General features: G+C 37.9%; 2 protein-coding genes across 2 annotated transcripts in view; one reads left to right on the plus strand and one right to left on the minus strand.

Annotated features, from left to right (window-relative positions):
* The window catches only part of LOC101173028 (voltage-dependent calcium channel subunit alpha-2/delta-4-like), a gene marked incomplete in the record, with an annotated part of 84175 nt that overhangs the window by 25758 nt on the left and 30418 nt on the right, over positions 1–27999 (minus strand).
* On the plus strand, positions 103–27988 carry LOC101172780 (leucine-rich repeat and transmembrane domain-containing protein 2). Its single transcript, XM_011491112.3, has 8 exons — positions 103–510; positions 587–740; positions 7698–7888; positions 18509–18738; positions 20240–20365; positions 20863–20951; positions 21634–21791; positions 22973–27988. The coding sequence occupies exons 3-8, from the start codon at positions 7813–7815 to the stop codon at positions 23482–23484; spliced, it is 1191 nt and encodes a 396-aa protein (XP_011489414.1). The 5' UTR covers positions 103–510; positions 587–740; positions 7698–7812; the 3' UTR covers positions 23485–27988.

Consider the following 27999-nt stretch of genomic DNA (forward strand, 5'->3'; position numbering starts at 1 on the left):
TCATCTGTCGCTCTCTGTTCCACCTCCTTCGTCCCCTCTCTGCCACTGTGGGAGAGCTGCAGGCAGACAGAGGCAGCATACACTAATGTTACTATATTTGACAAGCCACACACACACATGCACGACTGCACACACAAACAGAAAAGAAGAAGGGGAGAAGGAGGAGGAAGGGGGCAGCAACACTTAAAGACTCACCGGAAAGCCACACACACACACAGACATCCACGCTCCAACGCGTGCTGACTGCTGGAATCACAAACATAGCGCTACAAAAAGAGGCAGCGCATGACGCCAGCAACCTAACGCTGTTGTCTCTCTCCCTGAGACACACGCACAATCCCTCCTTTTCCACACAGACTCTCAGACACATTCGATAGCCGGCGAGCAGGACACCACTGGACGTATCATTTCTATAGAAGAAGAGATCAGAGGCAAAGGATTAACTATCTCCATCCCTCTAAGGATCTTATCCTCTCTTTCTGTGTATCCCTCCCTTTTCTCAATTCACTGGTGAGCTGGAGGGAAGCTGACAGATTCTCTGTACAGAAAAAAAGGATTATTCTTACATTTTTTTTTCTTTGACCAGGACGTTAGATGGATTTTCCGAGCAGAGGAGAGTCACCGATATTTTGTCTTGGGAGAGATTTTAGCATGTTTTGAGTCTTGAGCTACATTCATGGATGGATGGCTGACAACAGAGAGCTGTGATCCTGCTGCTGACTGACATTCTTGGTCCAAAGGTAAGAGTGGTGGTGGTGGTATTAGTTTGCTTTTCCTCATTCAAGCTTAGAAGATTTCAACAAAGCAGCTTTCTCAGACTTTGTGACTTCAATCAAAGATCCATCAGGCTAAACTAAGTTATGGTTAATGAAACTATATTTTTTATGTGCATTCTGCGTGGGTGCAGGGTCATATGCACAAATGACCATTAGCTGTAATGACTGGGTTGGGGTTTCTAAGCAAACGCTGCAGAGGTGGGCAGTGGAATTTGAAGATCAGCAAAAACTTTCAAAGATAGTCTAAAGTGCTGACAAAATGGAAGGTGCATTTTAATAGGAATTATTTCTTTTTTCCTTGTTGGAAAAAAAGGAGTTTTGCACTATCAAACCTGAAAATAAATAAGCTGAAAGTACCTCAAACATGCACCACAGTTCTGGCTCAAACTTACAGAAATGTTACAGGAGAAAAAACAAAATTACGCATTTATAAATTTTAACAAAAAATATTATTCCACAGTTTAGGATTCCCAGTTGTAGCTGTCGTAGCTGGTGCAACAACTATGGACACATCTAAATTCTATATATACATGTCAGAAATTTTTTAAATGTTTCAGTCCTTGTAAATTATATAACTTTATTTGGTGCTATGTGTGGCAAAATGTGTTGCTAGTCAGTTTGCAGGTGCTGAGAAGCGTGCGGCTGCTCCTACCTGCTTCCTGACACTTTGTCAGCTCCACAGTTTTTGAAGGGCTGATGCAAGAGTGATTAACCTGCTCAAAGCTGTGATTATATGATGGTGCAGTGAGTGTGAGGCCTCATCAGCCTCATGCCCCTGGGGCTTTTTGATCCTCTCTACATTGTCTCACAATCAAAAGACATGCCATTTATTAGCAGCTTTAATGAAAATGGATATATTAAAGGAATTTGAGCGTGGCTGAAGCTTTTTGGCACGCCTGACAAACACCTTCAAATAGTAACTAAAGTTAACATAAATGATTGGGTAACTTATTACATTTTATAACAGGTTCTTTCCATAGTGAACCTCATGAAGAAGTATTTAGTGAAGCGAAAAATGAAAACAGTAGTTTAACGCCCAATTAAAATGTGCAATTCTCGCTGATGCAAAGCTATTCCCAGCGATTTTAATATCTTTAACACACAGTGTTCAACTTGAACCGAGTGATGGAAGCCTGAAAGCAAAAAATAATAAGCATTTTTGTTAATTATTTACACATAAACACCACAAAACATATTTAAGTGGAGTGGTTTTATTTACCAGCCGGTCATTTACAGTTAACAGTTATTATGTGTACATGCTGCATGTGTATGCAGGAGTAATTCTCTTGTATTTGGCACATGGTCAGGTGTGCGACTGTTTGATCGCTCGTGCAAGCTTCATCAGCCGAGTATCTTTGCTCTTTTGTGCGAAAGGCAACATTAAAAATTTATTCCAGGAGCTTGGCCGCACCTACCTGCCTTTGTTTGCATTATTACAGCACAATGCACACATTGATGAGTGTGTGCACTCAGTTATTTTAGTTTTCATGAACTCATATGCTTTATCTCTGTCAATGTTTGTTCTCTTGTATTATTAAAAAATAATTTACTATATTATTTTTATTACAAGTGATGTGTTGCTCTCATCTGGAAAGAAAAACTGTATCTATGATGCAAATTGAAGAAAAACGGGGGAAAAATACAAATATGAAAAGATGATGACATAAGGATAAAATGAAGAACAAAAAAAAGGAAATTACTTTATTCCCAAGAGTTTAGGGACCCTTGAAATATGATTGCCTAGACTTTGTGTGGGTTTTGGCTTCCCCAGAGTCCAAATGAACTAAAATGAAAATGAGGCACAGCACCATCATCCGCTTAATTAAACAACCACAAGTCACAAACTGAGGCAACTCCTCTGTAATCCTACATTGCATTAACAGTCCTTTGCTGAAAATCGGGCAGATCTTGATGTCTAATCTGGCCTGTATTATCAGCATGTTCCCATTGATTGCTGATACATAATTTTAAAGCATAAAATTGATGTCAAAACTATAGGAATTCCAAGATAGTTTGTGCTTTTCTAAAATGATCAGCGATTTCAGGAATGCTTCATTTTCCCGGATTATGAGCAGGTTAATCCCCCATTACCTAATGTGCATTTTGAAACAACATATCACACACTTAACAGATTAAAATGTGCCAGCGAAGAGTCAACTCTTGTCATCCCAAAAACCCAAATTGACAGATCCAGCAAAAGATTGTTGTTTATGTTGTATGTATGCACCCATGTAAAACTCTATTTTTCTTTTCTTTTTTTCATAAATGTCTTTGCTTATTTACCCAAAGAAAATAAAACAAAGTTTTGCTAGTCCTCTTAAATAATTCCAGCTTTTTTGTGTTTAGGAACTGATGTCATTTAAAGCTTTTCCTTTTAAATACAAAAGAAACCTAGAAACCTACAAATTAAAAAAAACAAAATTTAGAATAAAATATGATGACAACACAGTCGGTCATAACAAAACTATGGAAAAAAAGATCTTATAAAGAGGAAGTTGCTGCTAGACTGTTCAGCAAAAAGGTTGAGTAAAATTCAAGATTTTTGAGTATTCCTTAGTTCAGAAGTAATTTGTCTCAGGTTGTGAATTAGCATCTCTTTTATCAAAAAGGTTCAGTGTTGCCTCAACCAGATGCACAATAAAAATTCACTTGCAAAAGCTGCAAGCATTAACAGTTTTATTTGGGGCACCTAACTCATTTAAAAGACACAAAAGCTAGGTTCACATCGACAACGTGTGTCCAAGTGACCACTTAAAATAAAAGTCTATTTAAACACACGTATGTGCGCATTTAGGACTTCTGCGTTTTAAACTCTTCGCTCACGTTTAGCTACTCAAGTTTCAACCACTATTTTCGGGTTAAACCAGTTAAAGTTAAACCAGGTTGAACTCTGACCAGTCAGGGTCTTAGATTTGGTAGTGACATATGGATAGTGTTCATGATGATCTATGCAATTGGTCATGGAAGATAAATTCATAATTGCAATTTGTGCCCGGCCGGACTTATATGAAACCAAATCTCCTATATTTTGGAATAGAGCAAAATTTGCGAGATTTGCACCACTTTGGCATTTCGCACTTAGCCTCTTCCGGCTGTAGGTGGGGGAAATAGTATCAAATATAAACTATAGAAACAGTGTGAGCACCTTGGGTGCATTGAAGAATGCGCATTTAGTGCATTCAAGAATGCGCATTTAGTGCATTCAAGAACGCACGTCACATTCCCAGTGTGAACGCAGCATTAAACATTAAGGTAAAGATGTATAGATTACTTTTTTTATTTAAAGTACAAACAAGGGGTCTGAATGTTTGTTCAATCTAGGGTAAATGTTTCTCTTCAATTCTAATAAAAAAATAACCAAAATTAACTTAAAATGCTTTATTTCCCCAACTCTTAAATGTTTTGAATGAAACTCATGATTCTGTAAAAAATCTAAAACTAATTTCCCAGAGGAGTCTGGCTAATGTGAATTTAATCACATGCAGGAAATCCAGTTGCGGAATATTGTTAAACCACTCTTCTGGTCTTTGTCAAGTAGAGAAAAGACCTCAGAGAGAGAAAGAAAGAACACATGAGGACAGAGATTGATGAGGAATTTAATGAGAGAAAAGCAAAAACACTTGCAGAGATGAAAAGGAAGATATAGGACAATAACGTGAAGACAAAAATATTGCAGCTTGGAGAGCCAAACATTGCTTAGGTATGAATAACAAAATAAATACAAAAACCTCATTGATGAAACCCAAAAGTAATCGACCAAACTACAATCCTAGGTGTTGATGGGGAGGGTATTTCCCTTTTTTTCACCCACATTTCTATATTTTTTGGAAAATGTCTCTATTTTTCTTTCATTGCCATCTCCTTTTTAAGCCTCCATCCTAGATTGCTGTACTTTCTGCACCCTTGTCTCCAATCCTTTCCTCTGGTTTCCATGTTTAGCCAGCTCTAATTAACCTGCTGACAGACTGATGGCTGTTCTTTTAGGAAAAAGGCTGGAGTTAAAGTCTGCATGCATGCTTGATAGTGAAATTTAACAAAAAGTCCTGCAAGCCACAATAGGCTTTCATTTAAGTATTACACCTATTACTGGTTGCGCAGTGGACGATTTTTATAATTGCTCATGCTACTCACCCACTGCACATCAAAATTAAAATGAGCTGCATGCTTTTGTAGGAAGAATACGCCTTCTAAGCAACTATTTAGTCTGATTTGTGGCTAAATGCACCAACTGTTGGGCTTGGATCCCAGTTTTGGAACAGACACATTTAGCAGAATAACTCCAGCATCCACATAAAGCAGGTTGACGGATGAAAGTCTATATCTACAAATAATAGAATTCTATAGCCTCATTTCCTCTGAGAAGTACAGTATAGTACGGCCCAGTCCATTATTTTGAGCTCCAAGAAAGTGGCTCTATTCCTTATCACTGCCCGCAATCTTCACTCAAACAACATTAAATGCTTTGTATAAACAAAGTACCAAAAACCAAGTGGAAAGAATGAGCTGTTGGATGAGCTCCATTGTTTATGTTGTTAGCTTCCCACCGCAGGGTCGTGGCGGTCCGACTTTGTGTGGAAATGCTCACCTGAATTGCCTGTCCCATTTTAAACGGCACCAGACCATATCGTACCGCTCAGTGGAAACAAGACTTAAGAGTGCTAGACAGCTCCCATTCTAAAGCGTTGGGATTTTAAGGACTTTGATATTGAATGTCTAAAAAGCACAACAGCCATAAAGAAAATTGTGAAACTGCAGTGAAGAGTGTGATAAACTGCAGATAATTTATTAAAACAGGAATTATGAAATAGAAATCAACTTAACTATTATTAAGTAATTGTTGGAAAGGTGTAGGCAGCTTTACAAAGCTTGTATTACATGTAGACCAGAAAAGAAACCAATGATAATCATATCAAACAGATCTTTTATTCAGTTTCTTAACCAAATAATTTTTATTTTGTACTAAGGGTTTCTGTCAGGGTTTCTGCCAGACGTTTTATTTTAGAAGGGAAAATGTGTTGCCTTTAGTATATCTTTAGTGGGGAATTGATCTTGTAAAAGTGACCAAGTGTGTTATTTTTTACCATATAATCAGTATGTGAATGTGCATTCTAGTAATTTACTTAGTAAAGTCTGTCTTTACCTCCATTAACTGCCAAGCAGGGGTGAAAGATGATTTTTATCATTGCCGGTACTCTAACAAATTACGTCAACGTAAATCTTTTTAATAGCAGTAAATGCATATCAGGGGTGTAATGATTAATTGATGAATTGATTTATCCAACCAGATTGACATGTCTGATGCAAGTTGTTAATTAAGTCAAATCAAACTACCGGTACACCATTATAAAATCATTTAAAAATGAAATAAGTTGGTTATAATAGTTATTGGATTGAGGTACTGTATGTTTATTTTACTGTAATGTAAAAACAACCAATGTGATCAGTCCATCATTCCAGTCCAATGTGAGAAAACACTTTCAATTTTGCAAAGACATGTGAACATACAGTGTGGGAGAATCTTCTAATAATGTTCCGCTCCAAATTATTTGATGTGAAAAAACAACAGTGGGCTGGACTTTATGGAACCAAAAATGTGAATGGAGTTACTATCAATTCCTGTTTACTTGTTTGTTTGTACACATTTAGTTAAGACTTGCAAGAAATACAAGGAATCTGGAAAACGTTAGTCACACTAAAGATGTCCCTGATCAATTTTAGGTCAGTGAATCTGATCGGCAACCACAAATTAAGATATGAATCGTTGGTAAAATGAATCGTTTACAGAATTATAGATAAACGCGGCTAAGAATAAATCTCGACTTTAAATACAATTGTTGATGGTGCTTTGTGGAAACTGTGGAACTTTTATTGTATGCGGACATTAAAGACGCATTTGGCAAAAGTAAAACATCAAAAATCAAATGTCATTATCCAGTCAACGATGTCCCATAGTACCTATTTTTTCTGATTTCCTACTGCGTTTCCTTTTTTAACATTTAATTTAGATTTTATGGAAATTACTTTTGTTTTACAAATGGTTTTTAATTTAATTTTTTATTTTTATTTTTTTGGACTTGTGTTTTGTTTTCCAAAATGTAATATTGTTTTTTATCCTTTGTTTTGCTTTTTTAATTGCAATCTTTAATGTTTTTGCATTGAGTGATTTGTTTATTTGCACTTCAGGGCCACTGTACCTTTGAATGTTAAATAGATAAAGAAACTGCACACGAAATATAAAAAGGAAAGTTGCTTCTCAAGTTAAAGTTGATATTTCTTCATAAATAATTTTGAGAAACATTTGACATTTCCTAGTAATGACATTCAATATTATTTTTTGCACTTTTCTGTAAATATATTATAGATTAAACCTTTCGCTTGAAGTAATTTATTATTTAGTATAAACTCATAATAATATTGTTTTTGCTGTCATCTTAAATTATTACGGGGAGTTATTTTTTTCCTCCATCAAATATTTTATTCCCAAAAGGGTAATGGGGAAAATAAAAAAAACATTTTGAGGCCTTCTGTTGGTACTTTGATAAGCTGTAACAACATTTTAAAGCTTTTTCTCCTTTAATATGTTCCCAGTCCCTCTTCCCGTCCTCTTCTTGTCAGAGCCTGCCTGACAGCAACAGTTGGGGGTCTGCCTGTGTTGAAAACAAACTGATTGTGTGAACTACCAAAGACACGTGCATTTATTATTCATGCCAACAAAATGCCAGGGAGAATGTGTGTGATTCTTATTTTCACATGCACACAAACAGTATAGGATGCAGAAAGAAAAAACTTAAATAAAATAATAAAGAATCGTCTTAGACAGCCTGGGTGTGTTTGGTAAAGACTCTGTATGAAGCTGTGCAGAAGAGAATTATAAAATATAATGTAAAATGTCCTGTTTGCTTTTCTTTTTTCTTTGTTTAGGTGATTTGCTGCAGCTTTTTTTAAAGTTGCCACCCGAGTGGAGGCTGCAGGCATGACAGCTTGACCCCATCTTTGATTCCCCGCCTCCAACAGAGGAAGGGTTCAGAGATCTGTCATGCTCCCTCACACTCACCCTCCTGGGGGTACTGGCCTGCCCCCCACAAACTCTGCCACCGACTTGGCCAGATCTGGTGAGTTGACGAAGTAAAATTCATAAAAAGAAAAGAAAATTAATTTTAGCTCAGCTTAATCGCATCTTACAGTGAGTGTGCATGGAGAAAGGGAGAGTGTGTTTTGACAGCTGCTGTTTAGACAATGTTAACATGCCCAGCATGACTTAACACACACACGCACACACACTCACATGCACACACACAGACGGAAAGGATGAGTTCGCCGATGCCAAGTGTTGTGGTGAAATGTCACATCAGTGTATGCACTCACACAGCTGGTTGTCTATGGCAACAAAACACGGGAGGGGAGGGAGTGATGAATGAAGGTGGGCTTTCCAGTTACTTTCCATTTTCTCTTTTTTCATTTATTCACCCTTTACATGCCATAAAAAAAGAACAGGTCATGAAGAAATGCTGCCATTCCTCTGCCATGATGGTTACATAATCCCCCCTGTCACATGCTTGTGTCAAAGTTCACAAGTGGGCCTCTAAACTCCATTTAACCTTTACAGCTTCTCCAGTTCATCTGCCCCTCTGTCACTGTCATCACAAGAGCTCAGCAGGGACAGGAAGGGCAAGACACGTGACACAAGAGCAGGGGCGTCTGTTTCTGGAAAATCATTCTAGTTGACAGTCTCTGCACCCCTAACATTTTCCCTCTTGATCTTATTTTTCTCCTTCCTCTTCCACCTGTCTCTTTTTAGCAGTTGTCACTTCCCATTTCTACACCCATCCAAGAAGATCCCCTTAAAGATCCACTCTGATCGTCTTTTGATGGATTTTAAAAGAATTCTCAGTGATCTTTTAATTCTAATTATGTTGTTTTGAGCCAAAATCAAGATAGTTTCTACAGAGCAGCAGCAGTAGCTCAGAAATTCACCTCTGAGTTGTTGTTGGGACTGTTGATGCCGGATAAGCCCTCCCCCTTCCCGTCATCCGTCTCTCCCGCTAGCTTACAACGCCCTTACAATCCCCACCTAATATTAGCGGTGCAAGAAAATATGGCGAGCAATATTGGAGCTTTCCAGTTTTGAGTCAGATTTCAGCTCAGACGAGGAAAACAAAGATGTAATTGGATCTAGTCATCTACATGTGCGGCCGTGGTGCAGCGGTAGGGCGGTCGACTCATGATTCGATTCCCGCCTTGCACGTCCATGTGTCGAAGTGTCCTTGGGCAAGACACTGAACCCCACCTTGCCTCTGGTGGGAGGTTGGCGCCAGTGTTTGGCAGCGGAGCCGCCATCAGTGTGTGAATGTGTGTGTGAATGTGTGTGTGCATGGGTGAATGGTACTGTGACTGTAAAGCGCTTTGGGCCTTCGTAAGAAGGTAGAAAGCGCTATTTAAGTATACGCCATTTTACCATTTTTTTTTTTTTTACATCAGAGTGGAGCAGAGCAGGAAGCTTGTGGCTTGTCGTAGTAACTTGTATGTCACACTTACAAGCTTTTTCCAACTGAATTTATTTTCTGATTCACAATGATTTGAGTAAAGAAATACTCCTATATACAATTTTTCATCACAAAATTGCCCCAAGAATTTTTTAAAAAAAACACCCTTTTCATCCAAGTGTGTCTATTTTTGATGGAAGCAGTTCAAGCAAAAAATCCATCATGAGTTTGGTGGATCAACAAAAAGAAAAAAGATGTGCGCTTCACTTAAAATAGGTGTTAAAGGGGAGGAACTGCAATTAGGAGCCTAATTAGCAGAAATTAGAGTCAACATTTTGAAAATAAATACAGAAAACACCATTGTTTCAGGAGGGGTCAAGCATAAACATCTCACCAAGCTGCTGTGTGACACCTTTAAAACAGAGCAACAAACAATGTTTGTCAGAAACACCCACACAGAATCTCTCGCTCAATAGGTTTACCTCCCTGTGGGTAGCTTAGCCTCTCTTTATCTTCACCTCAACCCCCACCATTTCTGCCCTTCTCCCTTTTTTCCTAATGTCTATTCTCTTCAACCCTTTCTCTTGCAACAAACGGATATGCAGATTGTTTAAATTGATCCGACTCATTAAAACGCTGCTATCGAATGCATGCCAGCGTCAGAACAGTCTCTCTCTAAGTTTAAATCAATGTCATTGATTGACACGGAATGTTGGTCATGAATGATTGGGAGGGAAATTTTTGTATCCTCTGTTATGGTTCCATTGTTTGCTCCTTTTGCCATTATGAAAAAAAAACGGAGGTTCAAATTCTCACATGTTGAATTAATATGATGAATCATATTGATTTCCATAAATTTGAGATCAAACATTTGACACAAAAAACCAGCAATTGATCATTTAAAAAGAAGATTTTTTAGTTTTTTATACTTTGTATTCTTTTTGTTTTTACTGTATTAAAGCATACTATATTTATTAAAATGCAAAGTTAATTCATTCAGTTTAATTTAGGAGCTACTTGAGCAGATGAAAGATTATGTTGACATAAAATGTATTGAAATACCTAAAAAAAATCAGAAATTCAGTAAAATGATTAGAAATATTGTAGGCTGAAAAATACATGGAGTTATAGAAGTTCATGAAACTGCAGTCAAGGAAGTCAAGGAACAAATGAAGCTACATATATAAAAAAGAGAACCTTTGTGAGCATTGAATAAGAATAAGAATAAGAATCGGACCAAGTGAGTTTGACATCATCCATAGAAAATGACTTGCTTATGGTTCCAATGAAATTGAATCAATTCATTCATCGATATGGACACCACCATGTTGGAACCAGACAATGTCAGTAAGCAGTGGTTGGTCAGAGTTACATTTCTATGGCAACTACGCTCGCCAATCATGAGTGAGTGGAAGTCCACACCCCTACCACTTAAAAGAGATACCTGGAGATTCTGTCAATCATTCTGTTATTGTAATGACTGAATAATATGTGTTTACTTTTCAATAGAAATCTGTTTTAGCTTCTTGGAACCAGTGGGTACTTTATGTTTTGAACGCAAGGGCGGAAGGGTCACTCAGTCCAGTTTTTATAGATATTCAATATTAAAACTTGTCAGTGGGGAGTGCGAAGGAAGAGAAAGGAGAATAGAAAAAAAAGCCAGAGGAAACCAAATGCTAAACAGAGACCATATGGTGCAATAAGATCCCACCAGACTGGTTTAAACAACACACACAGACACACACTTGCACACAGGAGAGTCTGAATGTATTCGTATTTGTTTGTACACTTTCTTGCAGCTCTAAAAAACTCTCTGATTTGCTTCCAAAGAAGAAACGTGTGATAGAGAGAGTGAAAGCAGTGAACATTTGGCTTTTAATAGAAGTATGACACTGACTTCGGTTACAGCATTCAGTTTGGAAAGGAGCCATGAATGGAAGGGAGCCATGAATGAATGGTAAAACATTATGCTTTCAGTGCAGCTATAATACATAGCCAGGAGTAAGAGTATACCTACAGATTTAAAACATTCAAGCAGAGGGAACGAAAGAAATAACACAAGTTCACAAACACAAGTTAGTCGTAATATTTGGTTGGCTGGAAGGGTGAAGATAAAAAACAACAGATTTTTAGTAGAAGAAGGAAGTTTCTAACCCTGCCGGGATGTGAGCTGTACTCGACAGCAGTTTGACACTGTGTGTTAGTGACATTAGGTCTGGAGTGGAGCCTGATCCCTTCTCATCGTGTTATATGAGACCTGGACTTAGAAACAAGTGACAGCTTGTTGGCCACCCAACCAAAGCATCTGGCAAATCTAAGAGCAGCTTTTTAATCCTTTTTATACCCTTTCTGGAGGATGCAAATATAGACAAAAAAAAAAAATGCAAACAGACGTTTAGGTCAAAACATTGAAGGAAAGGTAACATTTAAAAAAAATCCTTAATTCTTGTTTTTCCTTCCATCCATCACAGACCTACTGGATCTGTGGATTGATGGGGCTGAAGATGGATGCATCCATATTGATTCCAATATTACCCCAGCCTTCAGTGTTTGGCTTTGCTAAAAGTCCCAAGGGAGTGGTCAGCATCCATCAAACATGGCACGATAGTAAAATATGTATCATCCAAGATGGAGATGCTGCGTGTGCATTCAGTTGCACTTTACTCATGATTAATCCCCTTTTGTATTTTTATTTCTCCCCCAAACGTAGCCTTTTTTGGCACTCCTACTCACAATAAGTGAAAACAAAACCACACAAGAGCTGAAATACTGAGGAAAAAAGAGTGGGTGCTTTTACAAATTGATACAGATAGTCCAATTATGAAGGCAGATGAGCTTACACATTATATTCTCTGTGCATGAAGTCAGAATAATGATGCTGTCTCACAGAGGCAGGACTTGTCACAGGAGCACTGGACAGGAGAAATGGACAAGATTACAGTGTTGGAAAAGAGAAAGAGAGAAGCGAAAGAGTAAACAAAGCAGAGACGAGAGAAGAAAACTGGAAGACAGAAATAGGTGGACAGAGGTGATCCTATTGGGAGAAGATGTGAAAATATGAAAAATAAAAAAAGTCAAGCTCAGGGAGATGCCCATTCCTCTTCCCATCACCCTGTCAGCGGGGGTACAGCCTAAATCCTTACACCATGTCTCTGCTTATCCTTAAGTCCTGCATATTTATCAGAGGGTGTTTTTTTTTATGTGTGAGGGGAAGCGATGGAGCTGCTTAAAAGTCAGGTTGTGTGCGTTGACTGGAAAGAAACAGACTAATGTGGGTTAAACGAGGAGATTTGCTGAGAACCATAAACTCCTCTCACTTCTGCATTCAATATCCTGGTTGCTACGGTAACAATATGTCTACGAGGACATAATAAGGTGGTGCTGCAACCTTAACATCGTGTGGCTTGCGTGTCACACATCCTCTTGTTTCACTGAGACAAAATGACATCAAATGTTGGAGTATTTATAGTTATAAGCATTTGATTACACAATCAGTCATGACTAGCACCCACCCTGGCTGGCTATTTTCTGTCCGCTAAGTAAATAAGATCTTAGGTTACATATAAGGGTCAGACATGTTAATAACATCTATAAAAGCACACAGAAGCTGCTGCTACTAAAAGCTTTCTGGTAAGATTAAACAGATGGAGGATAACACGCCACAAATCACATCTTATCATGGCTTTGCCAACATTTTAAAATATTTGGCTATATAACTGAGGAGGAATATTTATCCTAACACTTTACTGGAGCTACAACAGAAAAAAAAATTTGCATTAATAATAGAAGGTGCAATTAGATTTGTGGTTAACTATCCTAAAGATGCTTAAATGATTTCAGCTTACAGGGGTGGACTAACTAAAACTGGGAGGCTCAGGAATCCAATTTAAAGTCTGGTCCGTGAAAGCAGCATGATGGATTCGGGTCGCCCTCAGAATACGGTGTGAAAAATTAAAGAGGTAAAAAATACAGAACAGAGAGTCTTTAAGGTCAGCTGGTGAATGTCGTAACTAGATAGCAGTGAGTCTCTCTCCTTAATGGAAAACAGCTTGGATCTCAATAAAAAAAAAAAACTGCGGTCAGTAACAGAAGTTTGTCTGGTGAGGACACCATAGCTGGGTACAATGTCACCCACTGGATATATGTTACAGACAGACAGGTGAGGTGTTAACAAGTCCTGCGTTAGATAGTGTCAGGTGTCATTAATCTTTTAATACAACAAGATGAATTTAATTCCAGGAATTAGCTTGATTTAGTTTCAGTAAATTATAAACTTTTCATATTTCCCTGTGTGTTAGCATTAAACCTTGATTTCTTCTAATAGGAAAAGAGGGACAATGTCTGCAGGACAGCCAAGTGACCCAACACAGCCAGGAGAACATGAATGAATAATGCAGGCCTAGGGTGACAGTTGTGATGCCTGTTGAAAGATGACCTAATGTTACCTTAAGGTGCCATTTGCACAATGCCAAATACACACACAAAGTAACACGTGTCCATGACTGTGGCACACGTGACTTTTATTATTAAATATGGCTTTGTGCCTTAGCAGAGGAATGTCCTGCAGTTTTGTTGTGTAACAGAACTCATTCAAATGTGCCAGATGAACCAAACGGACTCTAATAATAACAAAATGTGTCCGATCATTTCAATGACTATAAAACATAAAAACATAAAATGTCTTTTGATATCTTAAAGAAGGTGACTGATGAACAATACAGCTTTAAAGATTCCCTCTACTGAAAATCATGTTTTGGGTGTTTTTAACATGTTCTTGCGGCATTTTGCCGCTGATGGATGACATGTGTAAAGAAAATTAAGCTTAAAATTGCATTTCTGAGTACCGGTATTTCTTTATTCAAATTGTTGTGATTCAGGAACAGATAAAAAAAAAAAGCCTGTAGCTGTGATATAGAGGGTGCAATCTCCCTGCTCTGCTCCATTCTGATGCATTCACTTACAGACAAATAGGTCCATGCACCGCTAATGTTAGGCTTGGGCAGTAAGCTTGAAGGAGAGTGTGTGAACAAAGGGATGATGGGATCCGTCAACAGTGCTGCCCACAACTCACAGGTGAATTTCTAATTGCCACCCTGCACAAGCTATGTCCAAGAAAACTATGGCTGCTGGGAAGAAGTCGGAACTGAGGGACTTTATTTGCAAAATTATTTTCGATTTAGCCTAAAAATGGCACAATTAAATGATAATAATTAAAAGACCACTGGGGATGCTTTTACAATGGATCAAAAGATGATCTGAGTGGAATTCTAAAGACTTCCCTTAAACAGCACTTACATTTTAATGATTGTTCTGAGTTTGTTTCCCATCGTTGGGAGCCCAGAGTTATGGAAAATGTCAGCCCATTTCTAACATGTATCTGGGAATTACTATAAAAAATTTAGACGAAAGTCAGTATGGACTAAATGAAACTGCAAAGAGCCACTTAAACCTTATTTGGACTGATTCCTCCTCTCTTCCTTTGGCAGAATATATTTCTTTCGATAAAGCCCAGTGGAAGTACATCAGACAGAATTTCCAACAGCTCAAATAAGCTAAAAACAACAAGCACCTCCTCCACGAGAGCAGCTAAAACCACTCATAAATGTTAGAAGAACTGCTTCAGCTGAGGTGGGTGGTGGTGGTATGGGCTGATGTGGGGGTATAATGTTCAGTAGCAGAGGGAGATGAGGAGATGGCTGCTAAGAAGTCAGAACCAAAGGACTTTTTTGCAAAGTGAAGCCCTAATTGCTTCTCAAAAGGTCAAATTCTGCTCAAGATGATAAAATCAGACATAATTTTAAAGAGAAAGAGAAAAATAAACATATTCATCTCCTTGGTTCTGAGCACTACCTTACAGTCACACTGTCCTGTCATATTCCCCCTAACCTTTCAAACAGCGTCACAAACAGAGTGCAGCAAAAACCACTCTGGAGTCCTCTGAGCTGCTGTAGCAAAAGATCCTTCAAAAAAATCTGTAGCCACTAAGTCTGACAGAACCAGTCGAAATCACTCCTTTAACTCATTCATGAAGCACAGATCTTCTGCCCCACAGATTAGGGTTAGGTTTTGAGGGGGAAAGAAAGAACAAACCTAAAGTCCTCACTTGTCAATTATTTCTAAATGCAAAACTGGGAAGACAAACCAGAATGAGAATTTTAGGATTTGTTTGATGGTAAAATGTTTACGGAAAAGACATAGTAAATTTAGTGTAAAAATCCTCTTTAGCGCTGCAAAGGTTTCAAGGTTTTTGCAAGACTATACTAAAGGCCAAGTTTTAAGCAAAAATAATAAAGGAGACCCAGTAGGGGTGAGATTATATACATTTGCTTCTTCCCACTTCTTTTCAGGAAACAAATCAAGCTCCACTTGACTTTAATTGCAAATGTGTCTTAAGTCTGTCTTTGTTTTTTATTTTTTATTTTTAATCTATGCATTTAATCGTTTCTGTAATAAGTTGGATACATCTGTGTGATTTTTTTATTGTAATGACTACAATTAATGTTCGAAATAAACAAATCAAATAAAAAATTGATATATACATAGTTATTTTTGTTTTATTAAAAAAAAGAATAGTTTACATAAGAGAAACTGTGGTTATCGTAAATAATTATGAAAAATAGTATAATTTCAAATTTAACTTAAATTCAATCTAGTCATTATCTGGCGTCATATTTAGGATTGGAATTCATTGTCTCTGTCAAATTGGTTTTACTATGAATATTAACCCTAAGTAGTCTTTGAAATCACCTTTTCCAATCACATCAGCTGTTCACGTTGACGCACGAATGACACCGACCTTCTAATAAAATAGTTTTCCTTCAAAATTAAAAATTAAGGTTTCAAAAAGGTTTTTAGCTATGAAATGTTTGGGTTTAAAACAAACATAAGAAGAGTTATGGCACACAATTGCACTATCCCTTGGAATAAATCTTTGGAAAATTAAATACAGCTTTCTGGAGCTTCGCCTGTTTTCGTTTCCTCAACGTTTTTCATTTTTAACCTTTCTTTGTTTTGTTTGTGGATTTATATGTTTTGTTTTTTGTCTGTACATGTTTGATCTTTGTCATAACAACAGTTTGTGATTTTTGGCATAAAAATATGACAAAATGTAGCACTCAGAATTGAGTTTTTCGTACAGTTTCAGGTTTTGTTATGCAATTATTGTGAAAAATAAAGAAAAATATCAGTAAAAAAGTAAGTTGGGGGTGAATTAAAAAGATGTGCATTAAGCATTCCCACACAAAAACAGTTTTACAGTTAAATTAATGGAGCAAATTTAAAGGTAGTAAGCGATGGTTAAAAACGGCCTCCAACTAATAAGAGTTGAAGGCTAAGTTTAACAATTTTTGAGACAAAAGTCTTTACATTTTTTTTATGACAAAGTAAACTAATTAAATAAATAGATACATTATTTTTCTTTGTGTGTTCAGGATCAGTCAGCAAAATCCATTACCCAACTAATTTAAAATACATTAAAGTTTATTTTATGATGATTTCTTTTCTTTAAATTTTTGTTTCTTTCAAAAAAGAAGCAGTCTTACAAAAAAAAACACAAATGTGGCTTTGAGTGGATGAACTACTCTGCCAAAAGAAAGTTTGATTTGAGTATTTTCTTTTAGCACATTAGTCCTAAAAAGAATACAGAAACATTCATTTACTATGATCCGGTTAATGCAAAGGCAATTTTTACTTCAGTACAGCTAAAAAAACAACTTGAACAAGATTAAAATTACATTTCATATACATTTTGAAAAGATATAAAAAATAGCTCCTACTAAAAAGAAAAGGCGAGCAATATTTTCAGATTGTTAGACCTGGTAGGAGCTGTAGTCTGAGCTTTGACGTTCACATTTTCTTAGTAATGAGATATGAGGGGCCCTGGGGAAAGTCAAGTCACTTTAAAAGAATGATACAGTTTTCATTAAGCTATCTCCTATCTCTTCTTATCAGTATGCTGGCCATTAAAAGGCTTTATCCCAGAATTTCATCACATCAGTGGTGGATTGCTAATTTTTGGTGTGAAAGAAAGTTATTTTTATAAAATGGAAAAAAATGAGAAAGAACTAAAAAGAATGTCTCAAAAAAAAAGGAAGAAAATAGAAAATACAGGGCAGGCAGGAGACAAGGTGATAAAAGGAATTCTCACATATAGAATTAGATGCTAATAACATGGAATGGTATGATGCAAGTGAGGAAGTGTGCTGGCGGAGAAGAGTCTTGTCAGTGGAGTTAAAAGTGCTGCCTCTGTGTCTGGAGTTCACACCAAGTAGTTTTTTTAATATCATGCTTTGTGGTTTTTTCACACATGCACGCCTAGTTGCGAAAAGCATATGCCCACACGCAAACACTTGCAAACACACACACAAAATACAAAGATAAAGCAGCGAGCGCTCGCCGATATGCCATTGGTGAAAACAAAGTCAGCCAGTGTAACGAGACACAGGGGGAATACTGAGCAGAGATGAGAGACTTGAGGTGGAAGAGAATGAGCGAGATAAAGAGAACGAAATTGTGAAGCAAATACAGAAACACAAACACGTTTCTTCATTATAGATTATTATTATTTGACATTTTAAAGGTCAACACAGACAATTTCTTCCATCAATTTGTCATTAGGTCTCTTCGGTTTCCCACATTGTATTTATTTTAAATGTTTTATCACTCGTGGATGTTTTGAATTAAAATATGTTTTCCTTATTATATGATAAATACATCAGATGTATACTGCAACAAATTAATGAAAGAAGGGATTTCCCTTGTGACTTTCATAATATACACAAACAAACAGAATCAGGGAGACTTTTCTTCTTTTGTATGCAGATAACTGGATTTGTGATTCCACATAATAGAAGCATTGTGTGAGCCTTGAGAATGTCTCTTAAAGCCACCCTCTATGCCAAAACAAAAACAAGACAGTTAGTTTTTACCATGCAGTTACAAAAATCTGATTTTCTGGGGAGAAGGGAATTCCCTCTGAAATATCAGGATTTACTGAGGGAAAATATTGCCTGTGGCAAGTTGCTTTTTTTTCTTTCAATTTTTTCCCCTATTTCTTTAGACTTTACTTTCTGTGAATGTGTGGAACCTTTACACACGTTTTCAAATCACTTATAATGATTATCTCCAATCTTGGCACTCCAATAAACCTGAATGGAGACTTTTAATGAACAATCACTTAAATATATTGCTTCATTTGGACTTGCCATAAATGAAAATGTCTTAACGAAGATATTTTTCTGTCCTCTCCAGTCTCCCTCTGTGTCCTCTGCCTCTTGGCTGCACTGCTGCCACCAGCCTCCCCCTGCCCTCCTCCCTGCCTCTGCTCCTCGGATGACCTTGTGGTGGACTGCGGAGGACGTGGTCTCTCCTCATTGCCTCCTTTGCACCTCCTGCCTCAGAGAAGTCGCTCTCTCCTCCTCACCAACAACAAGCTTGCCTCGCTGGATGCCTATGCTTTTGCTAACCTCTCTTCACTAGAGGTCTGGAGACTTTGGTTATTGTTATTAGCAGATATGCACCTAATGGTTAGGCGGCAATGGATATCAGTTTTATATAGGTTTTGCAGGCTTTGCAGGTTCAACAGGACTTCTAAGTTGTTTTTCTAGTTGATAGTTGACATTTAAAAACTTTAAAACAATCTATGAAATGTTCTCAGTTGATTACAGCTCCACGACCGAAACTCATGTGAAACATCTGTAATCTATCAGAAAGATTTTTGTTATATTAGGATGAGAATTACAAAAAGTAGACACAATCTGACATCCTTACTTTGTCTTAATCAATTTTTTTTAAAAGAAATCTGTTTTAGTAAATTGAACGCTGAAATTGTTCTTGGTTTATAAGACAGATGAACCGACCAATGAACATTAACACACTTAAAAATATAGAATTTGTATTGGTTACAGCAAATGACCAAAGAATAGACAGTGTTTAAGCACAGGATGAAATCTTTTAAATTAATCTGGATTTTCAAAACCTTTAAAAATTATTGGAATTTTTTTGTGGCTCAGGTTTGGTTAGGTGTTATTGTCGTTATTTTGTGCTTTTTAAAAAAAATTGAATAGGCTATTTAATCTGACAAACACTATTACAAAAAGAAAAACTCTGAAATGTGTTAATGTTCAACATTATGATTAAAAATGACATGTTGAGGGATTGTCCTCTAAAGATGGCAAGAGACAGATCGTTGATGGATTTAAAAGAAACAAACTGGCCCAGGAAAACATATTACATTTTATTTTGAAATTAAAAGTTAAAAATATTAATACATGTTTTTTACTTAAAGTATGAACACATGGAATTTAGTTGAGTTAATCTAATTACAAAAAAGTGGCAATTATATGCTAATATTTGTCAATTTATGTGAATCCAAAATTTGCAGGCAGTAATTTTTATTCATATCAGCATTGGATTTATTTTGGCTCATTGTTATTCCTGCAGTTTGAGCAGGGCTTCTGCAAATTCAGATGTGCAGACAAAATGCATTTCTCTGATAAAAAAAACAGAGAAATGGAACCATAGAATATGTATCTGAGGCTTTCGGGCACACAAGGCACACATTACAGGTAATTATGACTTTAGTGCATCAAGGAAAACTGCTTTGGAACATGACCCCAAACCTATCAGAAAATTTTGGAAAATTGCTTGATTGACTCTGCAAGTCAGCAAAAAAAATTATGAGAAGCATTTTTTGTATAATTCTTCTTTTAAAACCTTCAAACTTACAACTTCCTGAACCCTTTAGAAGTCAATGAATTGTTCTCAATGAGAAAACTGGCCTACTTTTGAAGTATTGTTGAAATATTTGCAGTTAAATGCTAATTAAGGGAAATTAGCAACTTTCAAAACCAAGTAGGTCCAGCTGCCACTGTAGATGTCTACTAACTTTTGTTTCACATGAAATAAGATCTTGTTATAGCTTTTGGACTCTAGTTAAACTTACATGCAAAGCTGAAGTTTAGATTTTTTGGTGTGTTTTAGGAGCTTGACCTCTCCAACAATTATCTGGATAATTTGCCTGGTGGATTATTCAGAGACATGTCAAACCTGACAAGACTGACTCTACACAACAATTCCCTGACAGTCATGGACAGAGAACTCTTTCAGGTAAAGAAGGAAATATCAAACTACCCTAGATAAAATAACTTCTAACACACATAACCTTAAATTTCATTCATTCATTCATTCATCTTCTAAACCCGTTTTATCCCTTTCGGGGTCACGGGGCTGCCGGAGCCTATCCTGGCCAATCGTGGGCGAAGGCAGGGATTATCCTGGACAGGTCGCCAGTCTGTCGCAGGGCCACAAATCACACACCCATGTACACTCACATTCACACCTAGGGGCAATTTACAGTAACCAATAAACCTATGAAGCATGTTTTTGGATGGTGGGAGTTGAGCCGGAGTCCCCGGAGGAAACCAACGCATGCACGGGGAGAACAAGCAAAGTCCACACAGAAAGGTCCCCCATTGATGTTCTGTTTCAGGTCCGCTAGCCGGGACTTGAAAATGATTTAGCTGATAAAACACGTGATTTAGTGTCCATGAGGCTATTTACATGTTTTATCTTTGGTACAAATACCTGTTCTTGTATTTCTGTAGGGTCTAGCCAGTCTACAGAGTCTGGACCTGTCATTAAATGGTCTGTCCACAGTTCCTCTGGGTCTCCTTGATGAGTTACAGAAGCTCAGGTAGACACACTAACACAAATGACGCTTTGATGCTCATTTATCAGATGCCTGGTGTGTCCCGATGGACAAGCAGAGAGGGGCTTCTTCGTCTTTGTCCTTTGAAAGTGACTATTTGCACACTATTTCTAAGTACGTCTGGCCATTGCTGAACTTTTTTCTTGGTCGCATGGACTCGGAGGAAGGGTAGCGTTAGGGTGACATTTCAGGTTAGGTTAATACATGCGACCAATAACAAAATTAATGTGCGATGAATTTCCCTCAGGTTTTGTGCTTGTCGGACTTAAATACGTACGAATAACATCAAAAGGGACGCCATCCATATGTCACGACCAGATCCAAGTCACTGATTGGTTAAAGTTCAACCTGGTTCAACTTTCAACGCAGGTTCAATGGCCACGCGTTATGTACATAGAGCTCAAAAATGGTTGTAGAAACTTGTGTAGCAATGTGTTAACATGAACGTTGTGAACGCAGAAGCCCAAAAAATGCGCCTTTACATAGATTTTCATTGGAAGGGTGGTGTGACCGTATGATTCATCGATTGTCTTTTTTGCATTCTTTTGCTACAAAGCTACAAGAGTTTAAGATACTTTTAGAGCTTAAACAATTTATTATAAAACTTTACAGCAAACAGTAAAAACAATTAATCTCTGTGGATTTTTCATTACCTTCCTGTACCCAGGTGGCTGTCACTAGCAGGTAACAGACTTCATGGTTTGGAGAGGGCAGCATTTGAGCCACTGGCCAACCTACAACACCTGGAACTGGGACACAACCCCTGGGAGTGCGACTGCAATCTCCGTGATTTCAAGCACTGGATGGAGTGGCTGCTGTACCGAGGTGCATGTCTGAATTTTGAAACAAGGACATCTTAATTTTGAAACAATGAGGTAGAAAACTAGAAACCTCCAGATAAAGACATGGTGAGGAATAATAGTAGGCGCTTGTGCTTCAAGTCATATAATGTGACTGCGTGGTTGTGTAAGCACTTGCTGTTGTTGTTCTATGGGCTTTATCCACGTGTCTCTGCAAGCTGTGAGTACATCAGATAACCACAGCTGCTCTGCGCTCTTTCCTCGTGTATAAAATCTACATTCACCTCAGCGCCTCGGGCCTCAGCTGGCCCGCTAATGAAGAATCTTTTCTTCTTCATTCTGCTCCCCATTGCTTTGCTGAACTTCACTCCCTCTGAGCGCAGCACTCATCAGAAAGAGGCTGACACAGTTGACATGATGATTTAATAATCATCAAAGCTGCTGGAAAATTACAAGGAGCCATTTCACACTTGAAGATGAAATCTCTGACAATAGCTGTGCCAAAGAGGAGATAGTGCATGAACCGCGTTATGAAGGAAGGCAGTGCAACCTGAATTTGAACAACCTCTTCCAAGGTTGTTTTTCTTAAGTTATTGAGGCAAAAAAAGCTGCTTTTTTTCTACAGTTTCATTACACAGTCTCCGAGCATGAAAAGCGCTGCGCTGACTTCTGCATGCCTGCAATAGCAGGACATATTTTGGGAGTTGTGTTTGCTGAAGGATTTTATAATATGTCACATCCCCAGATGAAAGCGAACGGAAGCACGCTCCTCTAAACCTGACGCTATCTTGTCCTCATGCATCATTCTAGTGTTTTTGTCATTTAAAGTATTGGGGGGCTCAGATCGATGACCTATCAGCACGCGACCTTGAGACAGACACCCTGTTTGGAGGCCCTTCCAGCGTAATGCTAACAGACCCCCACCCTCCTGCTGAATGTGGGAATTAGTGACTCAGATATTTCTCTTTTCTGCACATGCCTGAGCTGTGATGAAGCTAGGCATGTCACCTCATGAATTATGTAAAAGCTTAGTTGAGGCTATCTTCAACTTAGTGAGCACTGCAAATTGTGTGCGTGAAGTGATGTATGACTCATGCTGGTGTTGGCACGACCACCTCCAACTCAGTCTTTCTCTCTCGTTTGGATATTTGTTTGTTTTGACAGAAGCAAAGCACCTTAATGAATGACCCCTGCTTTCTTCTTTAGGGGGGAAGGTTGATGCGATGGAGTGCACGCTCCCAAAAGATCTGCGTGGGAGAGACATTCGTGGCGTTCCGGTGGAAATGTTCAACTACTGCCTCCAACTAGAAGATGAAAATGGAGGGGGTGGTGAGGGTTCGCGATCTGGACAAGGAGGCGGTCCTCCATGCAGCAGGAGCGCTCTCAACCCAAGCGGGTCGACGCCAGCTTCTGACAACAGTGTTGATGGCTCCTCTGCTGGAGGAGGAGGAGGAGGTGGAGGCGACGCGCCACCAGATTGTGTTCGAGCCCGCTACCGACCTGTTAGTGTGCGCCGCGCCATTGGCACGGTGGTAATTGCAGGCGTGGTGTGCGGCATTGTTTGCATCATGATGGTTGCTGCAGCTGCTTATGGCTGCATCTATGCCTCCCTGATGGCCAAATACCAGAGAGAGCTAAAGAAGAGACAGCCACTGATGGGAGATGGAGAGGCTGATGGGGAAGACAGGGAGGAGAAGCAGATCTCCTCTGTAGCCTAAACGAACACTGAACCAGGGAAATTTGTCACAGAGGCTAGAGGTAATATCAGAATGGGACGGAAATATTAAAAAGGGCTCACATAGGAGACTGACTCTGAACTGACACTTCTCTCCCACTGTTCGTCTTTCTATTTTTAGTCTCCTCCTCTCCCCCTTACAAATCTCCACACTCACCTCATCTTCTTCCCCAGTTTGGGATCCATTCTCTCTGCAGTACTTGTTAGCATTCGTCCCTGCAAATTGCCTGCCATACACCCACCTGCTGAATTTGCCATCAAATGGGTTTGGAGAAAAAAAAATAGAATGATTTGGAAATCATAGGAAACATATCATTAAATCTGTGTTGTCTCATCAGTCGATAAAAAAAATCTAGAGCAGAAATTCAGGGATTGATTGCATAAATGGCGTCGATTCACAGGCACTTCAACAAATTGGTAGAATCTGAGCTCTCTCTGGACTTCTAAAACCATGACTCTGCAACCTTTTTTGACACTCTTAAAGAATTGAGAAACATTGAAGAAACATCTCATAAACAAATCACAAAATACAATCACATTAACATTCAGCTTAGTTCTGTTAGTCCCAGTAAATGATAAAAAACAAAAAAAGCCAGAATTCGCAAAAACTACCTGCTTTGACCAAACAATAACTTGTCCAATAATGATGAAGAGGAGTGTCGCTGCTTTGCTGGACTAAATATCCATTATACATTGTTTTCTGCAAGCTGACAACAAAAAGTTATCGCACTGGAACGCCACATGACAGTCAGCCGTGGACACGATTCAGAAAAGTCTGAAAGGACAAATTGCTGTGTGTGCATCCTTATCAAAGAAAGCAAAAAGCTTTCCGATGTGACAAAAGCACTCAAAGTCAATTAAGATTCTGGATCAGAAGAGGTTCTGGCAGATGGACTGAAAAAAAACCCTCACAAACTGCAACTCAAAGTATATTTCTCGTTTTAAAAAGAATTTATCTCTGGATGGGAATGCTTCTTAAAATGGCACGATCAAATCCTAAAGGGTCTCCTATCAAGGACTACAAAAATTCCTCTACAAGGACTACAAATATCCAACTCCTGCACTTTATTCCTCTAATCAGACCCCTCTTTTTGCTCCCTTCTCTTTTTTTCTAAGCTAGATAAATTGCCAAGAAGAATTACAAAGAATATAATTATTCAAAAAGCTGCTATTTTTCTCCTTTCTTCTTCTATCTCAATGTCTATAGTTTCATGCAGTGCTATTTGTGAAAAGCTTTTAACACTACTGAAGCACTTTCACCTGTTTCCTTTTGCTCAAACCTCCTCCACAATTGTTGCTGTTGCTGTTTCTTTGTTTTTATGAAGTAACCTGCAATATGCATTGGAAGTGTTGTCCTTCTGTTAAAAAAGGGTGCATTGATTGCATTCTTTGAACATTTTTGCAGGGCTCCGTTATCGGCAAACGCCTTTAAAGTGAGCTAAGTAGCATTCATTGCACATTTTTCTCCTGAAAAACGTGTTATTCTCATTTGGTTCATTGATTGACCTAAACTTATATGAATGGTGTGTTTTCTTATACCTTGGATATGATGCAGATATATAAATATATATATTATCATGCTAGGTTACTATGATGTATTGGCCCTAAAAAAATGCACTGTTTTTGGTGTTTCCATTAATGACTTCCTGTAAAAACCCATAATGTGTGTGTTCATTTCTTGTGTCCATTATTATTCAGGTAAAGTTTTGCTAAGAAGCATAGACAGAGTTTAGAATTAGCAAAAAAAAGGGGCTACCGGTACATTAAATTCTCATGTAGGATGATTTTTTTAAGCAACAGCTAGATACCAATTGGTGTAAATAACACAATGCCATGTGATAGAACAGTAAAGATAAATATATATTTTTTGGTCTTTGTCCAAGTAAATTAAGTGATAAATAAGTGGAACTCTAGGAGCTATGTATTTACAGTACAGCTATCATTAAACAATAACCATGGCACCACAAAAATGGTTAAATTATATTCATGTGTCAAGCAATTGTTTTGAATGACAGACTTTATCTTAGACTGATGATTTATGCAAAGGCTATCACAGACTAACTATTTGCATAAAAAGAATCTTATAGAAAATGAGTTTTCTTTCAATTAACAAATTCTGCAGAGGGTTTGATTAAAAATATAAGCAGTAAATTAAAAAGGCTTTTAGGACCCAAATACATAAATCTAGAAGATGCAATTACAGAATTGTCTTTTAGGTCCCTACAATTCCAAGTTGGGCCAAACTTGCACCATTTACAACTAGTTATGGATAGTTGGAATGAGGCTTTCAATACAAATCTGTTAGCATGTGAGGGAAACAGCACTGACCTAAATATTATTGAAATGCTTTTTAGCAATCATCCAACTGTAAACATATATGAAAGGGTTGTGGTGGCAAAACAAACCTGAATTGCAGTCATGAAGGAGAGATTATTGGAGTGGGGTAAAAGTAGTGGAATCTATGGAATCAAACAATTAGGGTCTATACAGGTATTTTGGAGATGTGGTCAAAATGTGTAGCATTCAATTGGATGGAGTTGGTTTTTATCAAATCTCGGTGTAGTTCTACAACCTCTCATTAATCACTGTTGTCAAGATTGTGATTCCCAGTCTTACAGCCATTAAAAGTCCACTTGCACCCTTCTTAATCTTTAAATAGAGTTAAAACTTGGCAGTTTAACTCTAGCTTTAAATGCTTAGTTATAGAAGTAAAAATGCTACTTCTTGAAAGTTGTCCTTGAAAAAAGTGGAATATCAGCCCATTTAATCCTGCAGTCCAGAGCAACTGATCATAACTAATTTATAATGAAGCCACAATCTATGATACTCATATTCTAAGGAAGTCACAGCCCTAATATAAAGCAGCTTCTAAACTCTGTCTATGAATCAACAAACACACCCAAATGTTCCTCAATCAGATCTTACAGATCTTTTTATTTCAGTTGCTAAGTTTCTTTGTTCATCCAACTCAAGCCCTATAGTCTGTGTGCGTAAAGAATAATATGCTCAAGTCTGCTAAATAACAGCTACAGAGGGGCAAAGAAGTATTCGGCAATCACCGTTTTTGCAAGTTGTCCTCCTTACAAAGATTAGAGAGGTCTGTAATGTTCATTATAGATACACTTCATCAGTGAGACACAGAATGTAATAACAGAATACATCCAATCACATTGTAATTATTTGCATAATGGTGCAACAAAACATGTATTTGGTCAAAAACAAAATTACCTCAATACTCTTTAAGGGAACTGTGCTCGTCAATGGCAGACGTCAAACTTTTCCTGTACTTCTCAACTAGGTTTGCAATGTAACTGCTATTTTGGTCAATTCTTCCATGCAGATTTTCTCAAGAGATGTGATGTTTGGGGCTGTTGCTGAGCAACATGGACTTCAACTCCCTCTACACATCAACTGTTGGATTGAGGTCTGGAGACTGGCTAGGTCACTCCAGATTCTTGTCTCTTTGGTAAAAAATGAACTCCAAAGCAGGATGTTTCCACCCCTAGGCTTTACAGTGGGTATGGTGCTCTTGGAATTTAACTCAGCATTCTTGCCCTCCCAAACAGTAAGTGGCGTTTTGACCCAAGATTTCCATTTTGATCTTATTCGACCACATGACAAACTTTAGACGGGTGTTCAGAATTAAGCAGAGGGACTTTTGGCGACCTCTGCATGATTTGAATGCATAACAATAAAGTGTTTTAGTAAGCTTTGTTGTTGCTGTCTCAGTTCTCTTCAGGTCATTTACCAGGTCCCTCATGTAGTTCTGGGCTGTTTCCTGACCATTCTCATGATCATTTGTACTCTACTTGTCAAGATTATCATTGATCTTGTATTTCTTCTATTTTCTAATGATTTTTCCAACAGAAGATATTTGCTCTCCAAGCTGCTTATTGTAGATTAGTTCATCACAGTCTTGTTCAGGTCTAGAATGTTATCCCTGGTGTCCTTCGACTGCTCTTTGGTCTTGGTGGAGAGGTTGTAGTCTGACTGTTTAAGGCTGTGGACAGGTGTCTGTTATACAGATAACGGGTTCAAACAGGTGCCATTAATACAGGTAATGAATGGAGGCTAGAAGAGCTTATTAAAGAAGGAGTAACAGTCTTTAAGGGACTGCATTCTTTTTGTTTGTTGGACTACATTTTTAATTTGTGCACTATTATACAAATAAATTCTGTAAAAATCCGACAATGGGACTTCGTTGATATTTCTTTAACATGTCTCTCACAGTTGAAGTATTTCTGTGATGAAGATAAAATCCCTCTACCATCTTTTTAAGGGAGACCAAATGCAGAATCTGTAAATGCCAAATGCTTTTTTGCTCCACAGTATTTCTGTAGCCATGTTTACTGAGAGGTTTTCTGTCTGCAGATTGCAGAACTCTTGGGTGTGTTGTGTGATCATGATGATTGTGATTACAGTGATGATAACTTGACAATGGCAACAAAGAATTATGCATTATTTGGAATAAAAACATATCACGCCTGCGTCTGCTTTC

The sequence above is a fragment of the Oryzias latipes genome, chromosome 23 (assembly GCF_002234675.1).
Source record: "Oryzias latipes chromosome 23, ASM223467v1".
NCBI lineage: Eukaryota > Metazoa > Chordata > Actinopteri > Beloniformes > Adrianichthyidae > Oryzias > Oryzias latipes.

Bases quoted from the DNA above. Each gene is read 5' to 3' on its own strand.
- LOC101172780 (XM_011491112.3), top strand. From the start codon at position 7,813: ATGCTCCCTCACACTCACCCTCCTGGGGGTACTGGCCTGCCCCCCACA. The intron at 18,739-20,239 runs GTCTGGAGACTT...GGTGTGTTTTAG, and splicing joins CTAACCTCTCTTCACTAGAG to GAGCTTGACCTCTCCAACAA. The intron at 21,792-22,972 runs GTGCATGTCTGA...TTTCTTCTTTAG, and splicing joins GGAGTGGCTGCTGTACCGAG to GGGGGAAGGTTGATGCGATG.